Raw genomic sequence first — 24,084 nt, forward strand, 5'->3', positions numbered from 1 at the left:
AATCAAGTTGAGAACGTCACCTTCACTACGTGTATGCATGTACTTTCCTTTTTCAAAATTAAGAAAAAATGAAGAGTGGATTCCGATTCAGTTGGCATTCTTGCATCTAGAAATGGTCATGGAATGTTTCAAAACTATTATTAAACTCAGCGTTAAAATATGAGGGTTTCTTCAAAACTGTCTTTATCCAAAATAGTTTCTGTAACAAAATTTTCCTTATCCATCTGTAAAATGATGTTTCAAAACTGTCCTTTTCCTGTGCTAGTGTACAGTAAATGTAAATAAACTTTTTTTTTTTTTTTTTCCAGAACTATCTTTATCTTGAACAAACAGTTCCTTATAATATTAAAGAATTACTTTTCTTTCGTGTATTCGATACCTCTTTAGAAGAGTTTTAAGAGGAAAATTTATATATTTTTTTCTTACAGAACACACTGTTCGAGATTGCCGCCATTTTATATGCCAATTGTTGTCATTACTTGTAGTTTATGATGGTGAATACTTGTCTGGAATGTTTTAAGGTTGACATTGGCTACTGACGCGTGTTGTACATGCCTCCAACTAAAAATCAAATTCAGCTAGCTGTTAAGGGCTCAAAGTCAAAATCTGATCTCATTATGCAGCTGAGGGTTCATAATTTAGAAGCCAAAGTGTTTCACAACCAATTCAAGGAAAACAAAATCAACAGAGTTCTTTTATTCTCCTACGATTACCAAAACAACTTGGTCCTTCCACGAGTGTCCGACCAAACTGCATATTACAGTAGGCAACTATATTATTATAATTTTACAGTCTGTCGTGGCCACTCAAAATCTTCAAAAAATGACAATTACCATCTATGGCTGGCTGGAAAATGAAAAAAAAAAAAAAACTAAAGGCTCTAATGAAACCCCTTCTGCTCTACTTGATACATTGATGAATGCAAAATTTGAAAATTACTGTGATTGAGTTTGAGTCTGTTCAGATGGCTGTCCTGGACAGAATAAATACTCGACCATGATTGGGGTAGTGTCTCCGCATATGATCCATATATCTTAATGCCATCTAATCTGATACCTTCTTCTGCTCTGAACTTCTCCTGTTCATCATTCCTTCCAGTGAATCCTTCAGAGCCAGTGATCCAGCCTAGTTCTTTTTCTCTTTCTGATCAGTTTCAGCATCATTCTTTCTTCATCCACTCTTTTCAACACAGCTTCATTTGTTATTCTATCTGTCCATTTCACGTGCCCCATTCTTCTCCATATCCACATTTCAAATGCTTATAGTCACTTCTCTTCACTTCGTCGTAATGTCCATGTTTCTGCCCCATAGAATGCCACACTCCACAGAAAGGACCTCATTAGTCTCTTCCTTAGTTCATTTTCCAGAGGACCGCAGATGATGCTTCTTTTTCTAATAAATGCTTTCTTTGCCATTGCTATCCTCATTTAGACTTCCTTCTGATCGTCTAAGCAGATAAACTGTAAAAATCAATCTATCTAAAACTTCATATTTCATTTGCCCAAATTCTATTGCAGGGCTAAATATTTCCTTTCCAAGGTTGATGCCGTGTAGCAAAATTTTAATTTCAGAAATTAACGCACAACACTGCCTGTAAAATCGATTCCTAAATAAGTGTAATGCAGCACGTTTCATTGCACCTGTGCATATTTTTCTAAGGGTTTATAGTAGCAGCTCAGGTTAATGTCTACAATCTTTAAACAGGGCGTCAGTTATTAAAAAAAAAAGTCTGACTCCTAGCTGAACACATACTTGACGTAAAGTAATAATAATATCACGAATTCCTAAGGACATGACATGGGCCTGGATTACAGTCTACTTCAAACAACAGCGTAAAAAAAAAAAAAAAAAAAAAAAAAAAAAAAAAAAAAAAAAACAGTTAAATCCTATCTATCTAGGACTATGGCTATAGTCTTCATAAATTTATTTTATACGTTGAAAATATTAACATTTAAGTATGGAGATGTTATCAGAGATCATTGTTAACCACACTGACAGTCAAGAACAACGGAGTGATGCCAATGATGTTGATTTGTCAAATCTACCACTGTCGAAGTGAGTTGCACTGGATGCGTTGCCGCTGTCAGGTAATATTGACTTCTCACCTGATGTGTAACTAGGTTTATTTCGTAATCTGCCATATTTAGAATGACGCTGTACTTACAAAAAGAGTAGTGCCAGTAATTGTGAAATGATCTATCATGTTAACACTCAGTAATAAAATACAGTGTTATATTTTGAAAGGATGTGTTTACAAACATCCAATTTCCTACTTATTATGCACTTTTCATCCAGTCTTTTCAGGAGTGTTATATCGAGGTTTTATTGTATGTATGTAATTACGAAAAGTAGTTTACTATATTAACTGTACTGCAGAATCACTCATGTTCAACTTCATTTCCATTTAATTTTACTTGTCACAGTGTTTACGCCTGTTTTTTCTTTTTTACTTCTACCTCTACTTGTGTCCACCACATTTAATTTTATTTCTGCCTCTCCGTGTCCACCACATGTATTAAATTAATTTCTGCCTCTACCTTACTTATGGCTTTTAAGGAACCCGCAGGTTCATTGGCGCCCTCACATAAGCCTGCCATTGGTCCTTATCCTGAGCAAGATTAATCCAGTCTTTATCATCATATCCCACCTCTCTCAAATCCATTTGAATATTATCCTCTCAGCTACGTCTTGGTCTCCCCAATGGACTTTTTCCCTCCAGCCTTCCAACTAACACTCTATATGCATTTCTGGATTTGCCTATATGTGCTACATGCCCTGCCCATCTCAAACGTCTGGATTTAATGTTTCTAATTATGTCAGGTGAAGAATACAATGCGTGCAGTTCTGCGTTGTGTAACTTTCTCCATTCTCCTGTCACTTCATCCCTCTTAGCCCCAAACATTTTCCTAAGAATCTTATTCTCAAACACCCTTAATCTCTGTTCCTCTCTCAAAATGATAGTCCAAGTTTCACAACCATACAGAACAACCGGTAATATAACTGTTTTATAAATTCTAACTTTCAGATTTTTTGACAGCAGACTGGATGATAAAAGCTTCTCAACCGAATAATAACACGCATTTCCCATATTTATTCTGCGTTTAATTTCCTCCAAGTGTCATTTATATTCGTTACTGTTGCTCCAAGATATTTGAACTTCTCCACCTCTTCGAAGGATAAATTTCCTATTTTTATATTTCCATTTCGTACAATATTCTGATCACAAGACATAATCATATACTGTCTTTTCGGGATTTACTTTCAACCCTATCGTTTTACTTGTTTCAAGTAAAATTTCCGTGTTTTCCCTAATCGTTTGTGGATTTCCTCCTAACATATTCACGTCATCTGCATAGACAAGAAGCTGATATAACCCATTCAATTCAAAAACCTCTCTATTATCCTGAACTTTCCTAATGGCATATTCTAGAGCAAAGTTAAAAAGTAAAGGTGATAGTGCATCTCCTTGCTTTAGCCCGCAGTGAATTGAAAAAGCATCAGATAGAAACTGACCTATACGGACTCTGCTGTAAGTTTCACTGAGACACATTTTAATTAATCAAACTAGTTTCTTCGGAATACCTACTTCTATAAGAATATTATATAAAACTTCCCTCTTAACCGAAAAATATGCCTTTTTTAAATCTATGAATAACTGATGTACTGTACCCTTATACTCCCATTTTTTCTCCAATATCTGTCGAATACAAAAAATCTGATGAATAGTCAGTTTATTACGCCTAAAACCACACTGATGATCCTCAATAATTTCATCTACATATGGAGTTAATCTTCTCAAAAGAATATTGAACAAAATTTTGTACGACGTCAACAAAAGTGATATTCTTCGAAAGTTACTACAGTTAGTCTTGTCCCCCTTCTTAGTGGGGTTTGAAAAGGGCACATCACCTAGTATGGCTATTTGCGCCCTTTGTCTCCCTTTTTAAAGATAGGTACAATTATGGACTCCTTCCATTGTTCTGGTACAATTTCCTTTTCTCATATAGTAAGTACAAGGTTATAAATTTCGCTAGATAATGCGCTTCCACCCTCTTGTATTAATTCTGCTGGAATTTGATTGGAACCTGGAGACTTGTACTTTTTCAGATTTTCTATCGCAATTTCGACTTCAGAAAGTGTGGGTGTAAAAGACTCAGCAGTTTGTATTTGAATTTCGTCCTGTATTTGGTCTATGTACATTTAGCAGTTGCCCAAAATAGTTTTTCCATCTGTTCAGGATTGAATGAGAGTCTGCAAGCAAGTCACTATTGTCATTCTTGATCACTTTTACCCTTGCCTGATATCTGTTCTTAAATTCCTTTATGCCCTTATATAAATCTCTATTGTTTTTGTTCTTACTATTAGTTTCTACCTTATTCAGTTTTTCCTTCAAATAATCTCTCTTTTTATTCCTAAGTGTACAACTTGAAATAATTTTCTCTATTCGCCTCAACTGGATCCTGTAACAATTTCAATTTTGCCTGTTTCCTTCTTTCTACTATAATTGTATTCCTGTCCACAAGTGTCATCCCCAAACTACGTACTTGCTCACCCAGTCCCTTGAGATTTTTTCTATTCCCTAACATAAAATTCCAGCTGAGTGACACGACTGACTAGATGCAGGCAGAATCATAGATGCTAAACATAATCACTTTTGATGACTTGCAGGGATGCATGGAATCATGGATCACTGTGTGAATGCCAGAGGGGACATAGTGGAAACTAGAAATTAAGATACTGGTAACATTTTTTTATGGTCAAATTGCCGGACTTTTGGATAGGATCTCGTACATTACTGACATAACTCATTTCTAAATAAGGACCACAGAATAAAAGTGACTTACTGCATGTTTCCAGGTTGAAGTGTCTCAGATATCTGCCTGAAATCATCAATGCTTTGGAAAATGCATCTTTCTCAACAAAGGTAAGGAAAACATTTCTTAATCTCCTCACTGACGAAGAGAACAAAGGGAAGTTACTGGCAAAAATCATGATAAAAGTAAGTGTGAAATCCAGTAGATTTTCTGACTAAAAACTCAAGTATGCTGTCCTTACATCAGCAGATGTGGAACACACTTTTTTTCCAGTGTACATATTATTTATTAACATTCTTGTTGAAAATTTAGAAAAGCTACCAATTATTTTATGTGGGCTTATGGAGCACACACAATGCTTGTGACAAGTGAATTTGGTCGATTTTGTTTAAAATTTGTTTTACGTGAGAAGATACGAAAGAATGCAGTTTTCACTAACATTCAGTACATTGTTATAACTGTTCACTGACAACACATCTCAAATTATGTAACACACAACAAAACCAGTTTATTGGCATGCAAATAACCAAGAAAGGAAAAATGTCTTTTGACACCAGATAAAATTAGGCATCTCATCACATTGTTTGACAAATAATAGATTACTTCGTAGAAGTCATTACCATGGCGACTCAGCTAGTCAACCTACATTTTTCGTGTAATAATAATTATAATAGTAATATGTATAACATTTGATGGACTTAATAGGCTGATTGTAATCTCTAACTCGGTACAACTAGTGCAAACATTTTGCAATGTCTGTGGTGACCACAACATCACATGGAGTCCTTTTGATTTTATAAGCAGCTGCCATTGCAAATTGCTCTCGCTTCAATTTCTGGGAGAATTCGTAAGACGTGAAAGTACATATTCATATCTGGGAAGATGTTTTGGACTAGAAGAAAGAAGATGAAAGTAAGCTGACAGCTTTCGAATTATGATTATTGCTAAACAAAATGAAGACGTTAGGAAGAACTTCAACATTCACCTCCCAATCCAAACAACTGGAGAATGAGTGCCAGAGGAGAAGGAGATGTCTAGTTCGGCTTTTAAGGTGATGGGTGGAAAATTCTTCTTTGCAACTGTAATAGGCCGAGAGGTGTAATACTTGGAAGGCACGAGCTGGAGAAGAGAATGGTCGTATCTGTGTTAGCAGCTTTCTAGCAACAATTCAATTCTATATCCTCAAATGAAAGATACAAATGAAATGTGCTAAAAACGAGAGAAGACAGGACAAACAAGATAATTGAATTGAAGAAGTTTTTAAACCAAGAACACAGAAGTGTATAATAAAATATTCCCATTATCAAAAAATATAAATTTAACTTTTTGTTTGCAGCTAATATATAAAAATTTGATAAATCAAATCAATACATTTTCCAAATATAAATAATACTTAAAGCTTATAAATCCTTTCCTCAAATTCTAAGAATTTAATCTTCACAGGAAGCGTGTTTATCCGGTACTACAAAATACGTAAGTAATAAATAACATCAGGAAAATGTGTGTGTGCTAAGCTACAGACACCTTGCCAAACATCTGGGGATTTCTCATATGTGCATGTGTCTATATGGTAAGCCTTATATGTAGAGCTGTGATTTTTTGGTATTAATGATATGTGTTAAAACTACATTTTATGCTTGGAAAATGCAAATTCTTTAACAAAATTAAGTGAAATATAACCGCGAATTTTCGCAAAATTCGTAGAAATCCACAAAATTACCGCATAACCAAGATATTTTTAAAAAAGTTTTATGAATAATTCTCACCAAAAATGACTCTTCCTCCCAAATAAAACATGAAAACTTTCCTCGTTATAAAATATACATGGACATTTCTTTCTACATAGCTCATGCAGACAACGGTCATTTCTCTTTCCTGCTACAACTGCCTGCATGAAATCATCCTCTCACTGGAATCAAACTGAATTATGAATTTAATTAATGAAGCAAACAATTTTCTGTTATTTTCAAAGGGATTGTTTCAATAATAACATTAAAAACTGTTATTTAATTGTTTTTTAAGTTCCTTTAGAATGTGAAATTGCTTTTTTTTTTTTTTTTAAGAAAAATTCACCGAAATTAAACCATTTTAATCACCGAAATCAGGCTAAAATACTCACACCCCTACTTATAAGGACAGATCAGAACAATCGAAACCCCGCATACCATTACTGAAGTACGTCAGAACATTTATATGAATTTATATACAAAGATAAGAAAGGACCAAACACACTGATCATTGTACAAGCAACTGCTTGGCCACAACACATATTGCACTCTTATTCCTTGATAGACAAGAAACCTCTGATCGTTGTGGCCACAAATTCACAGACATTACAAAATGCATCTTGTACCTAGACTACAGTGTCTTCTCTATACAATCAAATCACTGAGAACAAACAAATATATAAACAGTATCAATTCTTCTCTCTCAATATTGTAATAATAAATATTAAAAACCATTCATATGTATAATATATATATATATATATATATAGTCTGTCAACAACTATCTAGTCTTATTTTTATGCCACCCGGTCAACATGCATGTTGGCTGACTACGTACAAGGCTGGCAACAGTGGGCACGTTATTCTATACAACTGTACACTTTTTACACTTCTATAACACAGGAGAAATAAATACAGCCAGGTCCCAGGACTCATGCATTCATTCATCTTACAGTTTTCCTTTCTTTTTTTCATGGTCCCAATTTTAATAAGTAAACTACATCCATTTAAGGTTTCACGCCAAGGAGTAACAATAGGTGGTAATTTCATTGTATGTGCAATTCAGAACATTTTTTATCTCGGCAGACCTCGATAAAATATCCTTCAGGATTATAAACTAATGAGAGTTTGAATAATCTGTCCAGAATTTAAAATTGCCATCTTGCGTATCTCTGTGACACACACATCCAGCCTGGAGTTCATACAATAACCAGTCAGTGGAAGTTTAAAACACGTCTATTTCATATTAGTAAGCATTTTGAGAATCGAAACAAGATATACACGAATCATGACAAATGAAATAATCAAGCTTCATATTGTCCAATTTTTTTTTTTTCAATAAAATTTATTTTTCAAGGTTAAATGTAAGAAAAAGTTAAAAAGTGAAAAATTGTGGCAAGAGCGAGGAATAAGTCACATGTTTGTGAACACACTTCAAAATACTCAATACTAAGACACAATTTTCAAATGAATTAACAACTTTCACAGAAAGACATTCACTGTTAGTTTCTATTTCTTAAAGATTAACCTTTTAGAAAGTTTTTCTTTGGGGGTTCTGTCAGTGCTATATTTCACTCTTGCATCTCAAATAGAATCTGCACAGTATGGAAGGAAATACAGTAATTGATCTTGTTAACAGGGGAAGCAATCTGAGGAGCACAGTATCCAAGTTAAACTGTGGCTTGGTTTCAAATTAGGACAATTCCTTCTGTAGCCAATGAGAAGCCCACATTCGTACCATCTTTTTCCATCATGCATCGTGAATCCAACATGGCTGATTGTTTATATAATCGGTTTGTGGATGGATAAGTACTGTTTCACGTAAATTTTCTTTGTAAAATTATAAGTTACATAGTTATTTCAATAACAATATGAAAGTTCATGTCACAGAAGTTCCTCAAAAGGAAGCGATGAAGTGTGGTGTCTACAAATCAACGCAGAAAAGAGAAGATTGCCAGGTGAGTAACCACAGCAGGTTTTTCTATAGCTCAGTCACATAATGTTTTAATTAATTGCGATTATATTTAGAAATCTAATTACAGTAGCTACCTGCAAAAAGTAAAGACATGGATACGAAATAGGCTACTTTTTTCCATTTAGTAAACCTAGAAAGTCTTCCTTTCAGTTTACATAACCTACTGGTATATTCTGTTAGTTGTTTAGAAGATTAAACCCTAAGGCAGACTGCAAAAAATCAAAATAATACTTTTTTATGTTATACATACTCTCCTAAGTCATTGCTGATCCATCCAACATGTGTGAAGAATTGGAGTGTGTGGAGCACTAATTGATAACTTGTAAAATAAAAAGGTGTTCTTCACTTCCACACTTTTGGACATATATTCATGTAGTAAGTCTCTCAAGTTGTTTTTGTTTTTAAGGAGGAATTTGTTGTATTTTTTTTTTTTTGACAATTCATGTAACAAAATTTATTCTACTTCAAACAATTGTGATATGCAAATTATATTAATATCGTGATTCACAAGTGTGAAACTTATATAAAGTTGTGCTTTGAAACCGAGTTAGATTCAAAAGTAGACAATTCAACTTTAAATATGGCTTCGTTTGGTTTCAAAAACAGAAAACTCCACTATTTAGTTTCAGAGATGGACAACTCAAATTTTTAAACTTAAATTGCAACCTGAATATTAATTTTAATCACATTTTGAGACTGAAAAAATTTTATATGACCCATGAGAACGTTAAAAAAATATATACGTATAACAGTGACATTGGTTTCCAAGGATCTAGTTTTTTGGCTCTCCTGTAAAAGAAGCAAAAGTGGAGTTGTCCAAGCTTCTCATATGCAACAATACTCGCTCAAAACAGCTTGTAATGCGATCGACACAAGTGCTTTTAGTGTGGTGGAGCATTTGGTGACGTGTGTGGGTCCACAATGCATGACATCCAGAATGACTTTGTGGTGCATACTGGAGAAGCACGGCCATCATGTCCAATGTTATCGGGACGCGAGAAGAAGGCTTTTGCCACGGACAGTTTCTTGAGGCATGACGCAGAGGGAGACGAGCACGCAAGTTGAAACTTGTGCCGCTGTGGAGGCATCAATTCAATGACTGTCGAAATTTTTACGCAAACTTTCTTCAGAGTTAGGCATTGCAAAATCGACAATGCAAGACCAGATACAGAAAGATATGAAAATGAAATATTTTCGTCTGCCAATGCCTGGATTGGACATGAGTCAGGCTCCATTCCCTGGCCTGCAAAAAGCCCTGACCACTATGTACTGTGGGGTATTGTACGGAAACACCGAGCAGCTGAAAGATGCAGTTTATGCAACATTTAAAAGTATACGCTGTTGCGGATGAACAATCAGACATGAAGGCGCATTAGGTTATGCTATGAACATGGAGGAACTCACACAGATGTTTTGGCAGCATGGGAGGTAAGTTGTAAATAACCACATAATTTCAAAGTCAGTGTAAAGGGACTTCCTGTTCACCCTGTACAAGAGGCAGTATTCGATGGCACACGAGAAAAAGCGTATTGCCAGTTAGCACCTTGCTGGCCATCGACTTGGTTTAAAGCACGTGTTAGCTTCAGTTCCCGAGAGAATGTGTAATACATTAATCACACCTTCCAACCAGATTTCACAACCTTGATAAAATTGTTTTCTTTCTTCTCTGAAATGGACTGCTTAGCCTGACCTCCTTAAGCACACAGCTGATCAAGTCACAATGATCTCAGACTGTAGCCTAAATGATTTATTTGTATTCCAAATATTTGTACGTGCAATGTCCAATACAAGTGAGAGTAGTAGTTCTGTTTTATATGTTTAAAATCTGGTATTGTATAGAATGCCAAAAATGAGAATGTAAAGTATGAAGTACAAATTATTTTGTATTTAAATTCAAACTCTAGACCAGATGTGGCAACAGCGGAGTCTGAAGATCAGATTTATTCGATGAAAAATCGGTTTATGATGAATTCTCTGTTAGAAATAAGAGTGTTAAAGTTGTGTTTTTTCTTACAGACGTAAGTAAATATAAAGTGGTGGAGGATATGTTTAAAGGCTGCTGAAAGGTATGATGTGTGTTTGTTGAGAACAGAAGCAAACTAATTTATCCAGTTAAAGAGGGAACCAGTAATTTTAGTACTGTATTATGTTACAGATTCTGACCTACCCCACATGCTTTATGAGGCTCATTTGGCAAATGATATGGAGACTAGACAGCATGTTAAAGGAACTTTCGTCTCATATTCACCTATGTGAGTTGTGGCAGGAAAAATGGAAAGAGCAAAAGAAAAAAAAGTGTTGTAGTGAAACCCATGGTATTTTAAAAATTCAATTCCCATTGTCGGTTTTCAGTCTCAGCCAGATACAGAATACCAATTTATAATGGTGTATGAGGTTCATCTTACCAAATTTGTTGTTCTCTGGCCTCTTAAATCAAAGAAAGCAAAAGACGTAGCCCAACACCTGTTCAATTTTACAATCTGATAATGCAAGAGAGCATAGAAAGAGCTAACCAAGATACTGAAAATATGATTTCGGCTTGGATGCAGGAGTGAAGGGCTACACTTTATTCAGCTGATGAAAAACCTGTGGAGTAACGGTTGGGCTGACGTTTTTTTCCAGGGTTTTCCCTCAACCCAATACGAGCAAATGCTGGGTAACTATCAGTGCTGGACTCCGGACTCATTTCCCCGGCATTATCACCTTCAGATCATTCAGACGCTAAATAATCTTAGATGTTGATACAGCATTGTAAAATAACCCAATAAATAAATAAATAATCATGTCTTTGCCTTCCACTCTGGAATTAAGAGAACACCACAAGAAGCTCTCTTCAGTTGTAAAGTAAATGTGGGCCAGATAACGTCTTCTCTGTCTTAAAACATCAGAACAGAACATTCTGTAGAAGAGGAAGAAGTATCTTCTCTTTCAAACACCGATCAGATCACAACTTATGGCGAAGGAAATATAAACACTGGATAGTCAACAGGCTGCTGTGATTACTTGAAAGAAATCTCTGGTGCTCATGGATGTCGAGACTTCATTTTATCTGGAAATCCTCTTAGAGATGGTGAGGGGAGGGGAGGGGAGGGAAACAGAAGGTTTTACGCTTTGTTTCAATATGGAGAAAGCTGTTGTAAGAAGAAAAGATTCTAAATCGAATCTCGAACACCAGGCAAAGAAAATGAAGTTAAGTTCTGACAAAAATTTCCTCCTGCCCATTTAGGAGTGACTGTTGATTCCCGCAATGTGTTTGCAGTGTCATAATGACTAGGTAATATATACAATGCCTATGAAATTATGAAACGCATTTTCAAAAGTAGAGAAATTTACACTTAGCCAAAAATCAACCGGTATTCTATATAATACCTGAATTTAGTACTTTGCTGGTAACATATATATATAATGTAAAGTCATTCAAGGACAAGTTGTTGTCTACTGAACTGTCCAAAGACAGGTCTGGACCCCACAAGTAATACCGAGAAGGAACCACTTGTAAGGCAACTAGGCCAGGAGATAATGAGGTAGGGTGGCCAGTTCCTTTCCCCCCTCTATTGCATACATCACCGACTAGCTACATATTACACTAATCAGACTTCAGATGCATACAAACAATTGTTCTTCTTCTGACACATCGTCAAGTGAAATGTACTGCCTGGTAATAGATGTACATATCAGCCAGAACCTCAATCAAAAGTTGATCATGTACAAGATAGAAAAATAATTTATTTACAATGTGTACAATTCTTAAAAGAATTTACTTCACTGCACAAAACTGTGTGACCGTTTCCTTCCAAGCTGAGATTTGACTGCTGCGTGCACATGTTTAACACTTTAAGCCTGAGCCAACACTTTTAAATGCCCAGCTTCCCCACACACGAAACATTTTCGATTTTCGTGAGGTGGCAGCATAAGGTGATGCTTTGACAGAGGAACATCTGTTTTAGATGAAATGGAATGTCGAATTGTTAAGAAGGCAAATTTGAAGATGCCCATGGAGCACAGGGGTATAGCAGTACCACCACCAGATTTAAAGTGTTAACAATGTGGGATGACTTTCTGAAAGATGTTCTGCATCATGGTACATATAATTTCCAAGAAGTACTAGAACGATATCATCATTTCATAAATATGAGACATTGAAAACATCCCCTGTAGCTATAATTCAGCTGCAGTTAAGTGAAATGACATGAAGTGCTGTGTGCACTTCCTTGTTATTCGTAAAGTGTAATGCCGTAAGTCCAGTAGCTATCTGTAACAATTTTCCAGTTCATACTATGCTCATCCATTCGTGTATATTTTATTAACTTTTTCAAATTAATACGAAAAGTCCGAAGTTCATACAGGAAAGCCTGCAGGAGGGGATCTTTTCAACTCGATTCTGACTTCACATGAGAGCAAAATATAATTTTAAACCACAAACTTACTAAAATTAATTCCATAATTACTACGCGTTGGCGATGTGCGCATGCATGAGTGCTGGTCACCGTGAGTTCATCTCTCCTTCATACAAAACAGCAACAGATTCACACTTCATACCAACAGCATAAATAAAACTACAGCAACTCAAATAGCAGGCTCACTCTATTCTATCAAGAGGATTACACACCCTAAATCCCAAGCAGAGGGCCAAGGTATGCTTTCAATGCAACGCTCTGTCTTTATGAGAAGCCCCCTGCTCAAAGAATGTGTGTGGTGCCAGTTTCTTGGTGCACCTGCGCGAACTGGGGCATGTGGCAATCACTGCAGTGATATGTCCACAGTGCATTGCTTTCCTGTTCAACTGTCATCATATGAATTCCTTCCTACATCTCTGAGCACAGTCATTCACTTACTATATTTTACAACTTGCAATGCAGATATTTGTCTATGTGGCTGCTGGTCCAGACGGTGTGCAGTACTTCATTACTGACAGGAATCCTGCAATGCACGCTGCACAAGGAACAGTCTGAAGCCCACAACACACCTCCCTTACGAATGTATACAGAAAGCAAGGTAAACAATTTCGTGGACTTGTGACTGTGCATTTTGTGTCAACTAAACGTTGCTGGATAGTGATTATTCCATGTCTGTGGTGTGTAGTTGCTAGCTCCATTCTACAACTAATTCTAAAAATGTTCCAGCAGTTATATGGCAGTGTTCACACTGCACTGTCCTACAATTAGGTATGTTGGAAATTTCTGCTTTGACCCTTGTTACTCCGGGATGCTATTTTGTCCTACAGAATCAGCAATGATACAACTCTTTGTTATATTTGCTTCCATGAAAAAATCTTGATCTGCAGCAATGTTATGAAGTGGTGCCACAGACTTGACTACGGTTTCAATAACAAAATACGTAACCTAAGCTCTCCACGCTACCAAATTAATAACTGGAAGTCTTTCCTGTTATTCCTTGATGGAACATGGAGCGAAGTGGCGAAGTGCATTTCTTGACGAAACTCCTCCTCTACCATTCGCCTCACTCTTTCTTGTTCTTGTGAATTCCAATTCAACAGTCTTCTCAACGTATGGCCTATTCATTTCCAGTGTCTATGCTTCATTTGTTGTCCCATTTGAGGTTCTTTTGGTTCTTCTTCAGTTGATACGAATTCTTAACATTCCTCTCAGGCATCCATTTATGAAACTCTGTCTGTTGTGCTGACAGCAGAAGCTTCGCTTTATTTTCCAGTAGAGTAAATGCTCTTTGCCTCTCATATCTTTCTGCCATGCCAGTGTTCACACAAGGAAGCCAAACTCTTCTATATCTTTGTCATTTATTGTAATTATCTTTCCAACATTACAATTGATTCTCATTTGCTTTGTTCCATGAGGTTTTTTATTTTTAAATCAAAATTAATTTAAAGTTTTGCTTATTATGTAACTGACTGCACACTTGCTATAAACATCCCTCCTCAGCGTTCCGAGTGTTGGAAACAGTCTGGGAGGTTCATCTCCAACAACTGTGCTAAAGCTGGCAGAAATAAGATCACAGTCCACAAAACCACTGTCTGCCCACGAGAAAGTCAATGTGGAGGCACTGGTGAGATGCAAGCAAGATCGGTCATGCAGAATTTCTGTTGATATTGGTGAACTCATCACATCGCTGCTACAGACCTGTTTGAGATGGAGGAAAGTTACATCCCAATAAGAGAACTCTGGCCTTGACTGTCTCTCCTATTCAAAATTCAGGTTGGCCTCAAAGCAGTGCATCGTGTATGTAATCTATTATGAGCATGACAAATCGAAAAGAGCAGCAGTAGGCTCTACTACATCTAGAAGGCCCCCATATGCGTCCTCACAGACCTGTTCTATCCTGGCTGAGGCAGAACTGCCCACCTGTCAGATCTGGACAATCATCGCATTATAAGGATCTGATCCAAGCCAACGGAATCCTACTTGCAAACTTTGTGAAGGGCACAATAAAACTCTACACCTCAAAATCTGTGCATCAGTGGCTGACCATGACAATATCTTTGAAAAATATTGGAGTGCAAGAGGTCAAATGACCTTACTGTCAAATGCCTGGCATTAGAAAACAACATATTTTCATAAATAATCTGTTTTCTTGTCTGTACTGTAAAATGACATACAACCTTTCACAATGTACTGCTGCATATGGAGGGGGTTAGGCAGACATACTATTTCATCATAGGAGAAAGAGTATGAAGAAACCGTGGGTTATGCACTCCTTCTGGTTCAAATAGAAGAACAAATTAAGGAGTAAAATTTCAATCAAGAGGCCAGATATTGTAACACTATGTGGACGACAATCTGATACAAGTGATGAAGTGAAAAAGAAAAGAATGGAAACTTCCAAATTTCACCTAAACATTTTGCCCACTTTACTTGTGTAATTCGTTATTGCACTTTTTAAATTTAGGATGACAATAATCAAAGCATTGACATCATGCACATTACACTCGAAGGATCCAGGGGAAAAACACGTTAAGTCAAAATTTTTCAATTTTCTGATTTTAATGCTAACTTCATGATCAGCCTGGTACGTTTTTGTTTCTTTACAAAATAACTTTATAATAGTGTTATTTAATTTTATTACAATAAATTTAATTCTAAAACGAATAATTTAATTTTTTTTTTTTCAGGGAGCCAAAGTTCAAGAATTGGAAGATGACTGGATTAGCGATTGTGCATTTATTACTGATATGTCTCAACATTTTAACACACTGAATCGCCGGCTATAAGATCAAAATCAAAACATTGTTCATATGTTCGACATGGTTAATTCTTTTGTAACAATGATAGATGTTTGGAAGAAAGTGAGTTGCATCATTTTCCATGTTTGAAGTCACTTTCGAACATTTCGGTACAAAAGATGAAAAAATACTGTGATATCCCAGACATAGTAATTACAGAGTTTAAAGATAGACGATTTGGGGATTTCAAACACTTGGAAACTGATTTTCCTGTCTTTGCAAACCCTTACTGAAGACCCGATTTACAACTTGAAGTTGCCGCCGATCTCCAAAATGATACGTTTATAAAGAGTGAATGTAAGGATTTAGTTGGTTTTGATATTTATAAAAATATCGATCCGGCAAACTTCCCGTGTCTCAGAAAATTCGTTGTGAGAATTGAAGCTATGTTTGGTTCTACATACATATGTGAACAGTTGGAATACTAGGAAATCATGAAAAAGATATCGCTTAACAGATGAGGGTCTTCATGCACAAATTACAGTGGCTGCTTACGATGAAACTCCTGGTTTCAAAAGTCTGCTGGTGCAGAGTGCGTGTTTTCTGTCATGGCGAATAAGGAGATATATTTTGTTTTGATAATTATACAATAATGATGAACAGGAGGAAAAAAAGTTAACATGGATTAAATGTATGTAACTAGTAAGTAGAAGAATATTACTTTGTTTTGCGGTCACGGTCCATCCCTGGACTGCGATACCCATTCCACTCAACTCTCTGCGACAGTGCTGTGAGGGTTGCATTTCTATTACATCACCATTTCGTGGTGTCTGGCAGCCACTGCATTACAGCGTCAAAGACACTAGGAGGAAATGCCTACTGCAACAACTTAACATAAATCAACTTTATGAAATCTGCAGTGCTTAGGAAAAGTGGCATGTCAGTTTTCACAAACATTTATTATTAATTTATTGACAACTTACGGAACATCTGCTCACTTGTGAAAAGAGACATAAGTATTTCTCCCATTACAATAATTCATACAGAAGAAAATCAAATCGACATAAACCAGTGTGAAGACAGTTTTTTTTCCTTCTCCTGTAAAATTAACATTTTTGACTTGTGCCACTTTTCCCGAGCACTACAGAAATGTTCAAAGAGAAAAACCCCAACTTATCTGTGCATTACGAAACATACAGAAATATTTTAAATTGCGATTTCAACATTGCTTTCCGGTATCCCCGAACAGATCCATGCTCACAATGCGATGTTTTCAATGCCAGGAAAAGTAACTTGGAGGCTCATATTTCAGCAGCTGAAGACGAGGAAGAAAAAAATTAATTATAAACTGAAATTCAGGACATCACAAGTGATAAGGATATCCATCTCATGAGAGCAGAAAAATGGTACAGGCTGAAACTGAACACAGAACTTCAGAGCAGGAAAGAGACAGCAAAGGAGGCGATTGTATTTGATTACCCTGGCCTAGCATTACGACAACCGATGTGTTCTACAGAAGGCAACTTTCTGTTTTTTCTTCCACATTCAAATCTTGTCTGCTGGGAAAAGCGTTTTCTATGTATACTCTGAAACAGTGGCATGGAAGGGCAGTGATGAAGTTTGTTCTCTTCTCCATCACTTTAACTACAACTACTTGGACGAACAAGTAAAAGACCCGAAGGCCTTCTATGATTCTTGTCCAGGTCAAAATAAAAACAATACAATCATGAAGTTTTTTCACCATCTCATGCACAAAGAAAAAAGGCTGAAGTCTAATTCAGGATTAATCAAACAGAATACTGAAGCACAACTTCCACGTGAATGGATTGATGTTATCTGAAATCGTCCAAGTTGATTAAGATGTGATTAAAAATGGGCTGGTCATTTGAATGGTATCTTATCGTAATAAGTTGCCATGTGTTATCCGTCTTATAAAGAATCTACAAGTAACTGAAGATCATCCTGGGCTCATACGATGTCGAAATCTCTATTCTGGACTTTGGAAGGACATCCCAGTTTTCCTACCGAGAAAGAGAACTATGCGAAGTCAACAGCTTCAGCAGCAATGTCCAGTGGAATTCATCATTCCTGACACACTCTATGAAGGTATAACATAACAGGGCCTACTAACATTTCTGCAGTGTAATTTAATTTTATTTAATATTTTATCTATTTTATTTGTCATTGTTTAGGGCCTCTGGATATATCCAAAGAAAAGTACGCTGATCTTCAGTGCTCAAAACATTCTGCACCAATCCATAAGCAGCCGAATATTTTTCAAATCTAAGACACAAGGAATGAAAAAAGCGAAAATCTCTTCAATAAGAATTAAATAACTGACAATAATTAACAGTAATTAATATTTTTTATTAATGATTTAAGTTATAGGAGTACCTCTATCGTAAGATTATTTAAGATTTTCTGGTTTTTACTATTGTAATTAAAAGGAAAAACCTGCTTTGTTCTTATTTTCATGAATACGTTTTACTTATGCAACAATTTTTGTAACATTCAAAGTGAAGATCCATTGTTTTTTGTGTTTTCAATTGTCATAAATACATTAAATGATAACACAGTAAGTACAAAAAAAAAAAAAGATATAAATTCTACAAGTCTGTAAACTTTAAAAACCTTCTCCTGTAAAATTTAGAAAATGTGACTTAACGTGTTTTTCTCCTGGACCCTTCACTTCGAAAGGCCAGTCAAGACGCATTCGCCTTTAATCTATTGCACATGTGTGATGGCAGCGACTTCCTCATGATCAACAGATATTACACATCACAGTTAAAAATAGAAAAGCAAGTCAGGTTTCAACCATGACTATAATGCCAACATCCCCAGTAATTCTATACTAAGAGGTAAAGAAGTTGATGCAAAAACAGATCATCAAGTGATTTCTTTTATAGAAGCAACCAACACTTCCCTGCATACCTTCTGAAGGCATTTCTCGGAGGCTCTATCTGATCAGTGCTTCTTTGGTTACAGTTTGTTTAGTGCTATCACAGTCTACCTTGGCATGGCACCAACGAACTAGCCTGGTGGGAATTCTTACATTCTACTTCATTGATACTGAAGCTCCATATCTCGCTGCACTACATGATCGCGGGTTGAAGGTGCTCCACTGTTACCAACTAGTGTGAACCATTCATACTTTACAAAATGCCACACATGAAACGCGGACTGGTCTGTACTAGGACACCGTGGGGTTGCTCAGGTCTGGTGGGGGAAGAATGCCGTGCTGGGACAGCTGCGCTCTCAGCAGCGAGTTGTCCCTCTTGAGCTCCTCGTTCTGCTGTCGGATGATCTCCATGTCCAGCGTCAACCTCTCGTTGTCCTTCAAACACTCGGCAAGGCGCTGGTTTGAGGAGCGCAGTTCCACGATGTACTCGCACGCCTTGGCCAGGATCCCGCCTTTGCTCTGCAACATTCACAACGGATGCAATGCTGACGAGCCAAGCAAACATTCCACTCAGGCAAATGTGCTCTTTATGAATCGGTTATTTGATGATGCTGTATCAACTGCATGCTTACCTAGCATCAGTTGAAATGGTATTTGGTGAGATGAGCATAAGGCCTATATTACACTATCAAATTTCTGTCACAGAATATGATCAAATGTAAGAATCTGAGTACATTACACCATGTCAAAGCTTTCATCACAGTTCTAATAATGTACCCACAACAGTTCTATGTTTGGTGCAATTGTAAATGCAGTACTGTACATTGCATTAATACTGAAGAAGAAATCAAAGAAAAAACGTATTTCGTTGGCTTAGAGTGTAAACCTGCTAACTAACAAAAAGGAAATTTTACAGGAGAAACAAAAAGCTGGGTATAAATTAACTCGAAAATTTTAGAACCAAATCCAAAGTACAGGTTAATTTATGTTTGTTTTCATTCACATATAGCTTGTAATTCAAAAACAGAGCCCAATAGAGACATATTCGAATTTAGCATATACAAATCATGTAAGATCACGTGTTTTCGTTTAGGTTACAAAATGGTTGTTGACTAGTGTAATTTACCATCAAAAGCATACCAGTGGCATGTTGATTTTACTAAAGTCCCAAGAAAAAAAAATTTCTATAATGAAAAATAAACATGAAAAATGTGGGAGCTGCACAGAAGGAAAGTATTTTGTACCTATGTTACATTTGAACTGCTTGAATGACGCTAGATTTTCGGGAAAACTTTGCAGTTAAAAAGTATGTCTTGAGGAAATACACTTCGCACCCTGTGGGGCTCATGTCACAATTACCTGGCCAGTCTTGGCACTTTCGGCTGTGCAGTCGGGGATGATCTTGCTCAGCTTCACGATCCAGTTGTTGATCTTGTCCCTCCGTCTCCGCTCCACTTCGTTGTGTGTGGCGCGCCTCCTGTCATCTCTCTGCCCAACAAACGACCACGGCTGTCATGTACAGTTTGTAACAGTTTATAAAATTCTCTCTCCCAAGATTTACTTAATGTTAATTTGCTGTGATCAGGACCTCCCACAACATTTTACATTTCCCTGCAACCGATCAATGTTACCTTGAATCTGTTCCACCTTCCTAATGAGCATCAGAAGCTCACTGCAATATCTACCTGACTTTTTTAAAATAATTGAGACTTCGAATCCACAATTTAAGTGGGTATATTGGGCAACTACTACAGGAAGATATTCAACTATTAAAGAAAATTGTATATGAAGTTCGAAAGCAGATAAAGCCCTTACCAGAGGGCGTAGTAACACTGCTGAGAACTGCAAAACTCAGCCTACACTCTGGTTCCATGGTTCAATTGTCACGTCACTGATTAAGAACATGAACAGCGCAGTGCTGTGGCTTGCCTTGTCGAAGCACGTGCTCACAGCTGATCGTAGTTAAGGCTACTGCCAAGTCGGTTGAATGAAATTACATAATACTGTCATGGGCGCCATCATTACAAAGGCAATTTGAATGAACACACCTAAGTGAATAGGATTGTAACAGAAAGCTCTAATTTTTGGTAATATTCGCCACACCAGTAACTAATTATGGCTGCTGCAAAATCGGCTTTCTACCACTGTGAAGCCTCATACAATAGAAGAACTGAAAGACAGTATCAAGAGAGAAACTGCTGCGATTTCAGGAGATGAACTGATGTGAGAGGGCATCATCTGCAACACACCAGCAGCAGGAAAACTTGTGACCGATGTTTGTCTGGTTTAGATGTGAATGGAATGCATCCAGATAGTAATCAATAATATATGAAATAGAAAAATAAAAAGACTTGCATTCATCTACATGCTTTAAAAGTTTATTGTAATAGTATGGTTGTAAGTGTATGAAGCTCTGAAAACACACTTTCAAACTCTTTTTCTAATGCAAAACATACCATCTTCAAGACTAAACATTCATCACAGAGGAGGCTTTCTGACTTAGGCGAGAACAGAACCAGATAATCTGCTGCTTTTCCCTCCATTATCACGTAGTTCAGGCCAATGAGCTTTCCTGCACTGAGGTCAAGTTTATTCATGACACTAACAAGAGTATGAGCTGCTCATCAACTGCAGATACTGTTAACTGTATGCAGAGGACGTAACTGAAATCGTAAGTTCATTTGTGCATGTGAATCCACACAACCTTTGTTATCAACGGCAGTGCAAATAAATGTCTGATACTTTTGAAGAAATCACTGTATACAGACGGAATGATCAAAACCGCTTTTCAATAATAGATGTTCAAAAATGTCAGAAGTGCTTTTTGGAGAACCATAACATTTCCTTTGACCTACAGTATTCACATTCATGCAGATCTTGAACTTCATCAAAACAATCCTCGTGGTGCAAGAATTATATTCGCTCATTCATACTGTTCTACCCACGTGTACAGCAGGTCTTTCACTGCATACCCAGCTTTCTCCAATCTTTCCTATTTTCTGCCTTCCTCTTAGTCTCCTCATATGATCCATATTTCTTAATGTCGTCTATCATCTGATATCTTCTTCTACCCCGAACTCTTCTCCTGTTCACCGTACCTTCCAGTGCATCCTTCATTAGGCACTTTCTTCTCAGCCAGTGACCCAACCAATTCCTTTTCCTCTTCCTGATCAGTTTCAGCATCATTCTTTCTTCACCCATACTTTCCAACACAGCTTCATTTCTTAAAGAATTACACAGATTGTTGATAATGTCGTGACAAGAAATTGAAATGTAGAAAGAAAAAAGACAGACAATAATAAAAACAAACAAGAAACCATACTGCCAAGCTTTAATACACCAGCCACAACTGAAGACTGAAACATGTGCTTTAAATGGACTGGCACTCTAGTATCAATCTTATGGAGAGATTATTTTACAGTAATTTAAAGCTACATTTTGTAAATCTGAGGTTTGCGAAATGAAATAGTAACCAAGCATATGAAGAAGATATCTACAGAAAATAATACAATTAGCCAATGATAACAACAGATGAATTTGCCCAGAAACCAATCGTTTTCGGGGGCTGAGGGAGGGTTCGTTCAAATTTTTTTTAACATTACATTTTTTCTTTCGACTATTTTCCTTATCTTATCTTCGTCTCCGGTTTTTACATATTGTACTTTCGACAATTTAAATTGCTTTCCTATTACCAATCACCAAACGAATGAACTGATCACGATTCGAATACTAGACTTTTCAGAAATGCTAAGAATCTATACAGAAACAAAGTGCTAGGGATGCTTAAACATAACACATCATGGCTGGCTGCAAAGGCCCACTCCCACTTAGCGGAATCGAATCGAAAAGAATTTCTCATCACAAGGTATATAAGTGAAGATGGCAGAAAGCGGCGCATCAAATCAAACCGAACCGAACCAAATTCATGAGGTACGATATTTATTCCACTGATGGAACAGAATTTGTTTCGGGTATGATCGTATGTTCTCGTGAAGGCTTCGTAAAAAACAAATGAGCCATATCCATTTTTGGTAGAGTAATTTGTTTACTGAAATAGTACTTACGCAGGAAAATACAATGCAATAATAAATTTTGTTCAGAATCATCCGCTGTTATATGACAAAATACTAGGCCTACTGTAATAATTATTCTCGTGATAACTGAAGCGAAATAAGTAAAAATTAAAATCCAAAAGAGCGCTATAGAACGAAATTTTGTTTCATCTCTCAAAATATAATGAAATACAGAGAAAAATTCTCCATGTGTACACTAGCTAAAATACCATGAATACAGCATTTCCTTTCCTTGTCTTCAACCTTTCTTCTTTACCCGTTTTTTCACATAACTATGCTAAAGCTATTATGAGATCCATTTTAAATTGCAACAGGCTTCAGTTCGATTCCACTAAATGTGAGCGGCAGCAGACGTTTCATTTCGATTGTGCTAAGTGGGATTGGAACATGAGTTGCTATGGAAACGGATGTCACACATGCAACCCATGTATGTATATCGCTAAGTTTATCTCTATCTATGATTAACAAGTCACAATGCAAACATGTTCACAGGGTGCCCATCGCTGTCTGATTCATAAAATTACTGTACAAAACTATAATTATCTATCGCTCAAGTTGGCAATTCTGAAAGAGGGCAAATCTGTGCTTGAGAGCCACATGTCGAGCATACTATGCATTTCTAATATAAAATGTTCTCAAAACCTGCAATATACCCAATTTGTCTGCATTTCAGAAGCACACATACAGGGTGTATAGTGTTTACTGCAGAGACCAACAGACTGCGCATCTTGTTAGTCTTTTCTTTACTGCATTTCTGATGTAATATTGTATGCTCTCATCAGACAATACGCTGTTCTTACAATACCAATTTCAAAGCCCTTGTTTCGTACAACATTTAACGTTAGAATTCATAACTTTTTTTTTTCTTATTTCGATACATACTACCACCTCTCAAAATACTGTTTTTTTAAACACCCTGTACACTGGCAAAGCACAATCATAATAAACTCTTTTAGGTTTTTCTGTATTTCTTGTGTGTGAGTGAAAAATTATCGATATTCCTAGTTACATCATAAGACTAAAGCTCAGAATTTTATCGAAATGTGGTACACCATGCCATGATACTTGCACCAATATTGTATAAAATATTGATTCAACTACCGTATATACTCGAATAATCCCCGCACCCTAATTTTTCTGGAAAGAAATCTTGAATTTTTTTGCCAAGTATTGTTACATGATATATTTATATTGGTCTTCAATTCCGTAACCCCAAGTTCCTTCGCAACAGTCAGCACTTTAAGTTGACATATTTCGCTTCAAACGGCACAACCGAACTGTTATTTTTCACCTATATAATCACAAAACCTTTTTTCGATTTCCAGGAACTTGGCTTTTTGCCCTCTAAATACCCGGTGATTAACACAGAGCTTTGAAGTCACGTTTTGTTCTTATGCCAATCACGTATGCAGCTTTCATCTACACTGCATTTCCTTCCTGCTGCACGGTTACCAACTTGTT

The 24,084-nt window shown here is 36.6% G+C and overlaps 1 protein-coding gene across 2 annotated transcripts in view; it reads right to left on the minus strand.

Annotated features, from left to right (window-relative positions):
- Positions 1–5,297: 5,297 nt before the first annotated feature.
- The window catches only part of LOC138696951 (upstream stimulatory factor 1-like), a 29,662-nt gene continuing 10,875 nt past the window's right edge, over positions 5,298–24,084 (minus strand). For both annotated transcript variants that reach the window (XM_069822514.1, XM_069822602.1), the window contains exons 5-6: positions 19,910–20,038; positions 5,298–19,069 (exon numbers count right to left, since the gene is read on the minus strand). In XM_069822514.1, the coding sequence (XP_069678615.1) occupies positions 18,842–19,069; positions 19,910–20,038 (357 nt within the window). In that variant the 3' untranslated portion in view covers positions 5,298–18,841. The remainder of the gene's footprint in view (positions 19,070–19,909; positions 20,039–24,084) is intronic.

The sequence above is a fragment of the Periplaneta americana genome, chromosome 1, assembly GCF_040183065.1.
Source record: "Periplaneta americana isolate PAMFEO1 chromosome 1, P.americana_PAMFEO1_priV1, whole genome shotgun sequence".
Classification (NCBI taxonomy): domain Eukaryota; kingdom Metazoa; phylum Arthropoda; class Insecta; order Blattodea; family Blattidae; genus Periplaneta; species Periplaneta americana.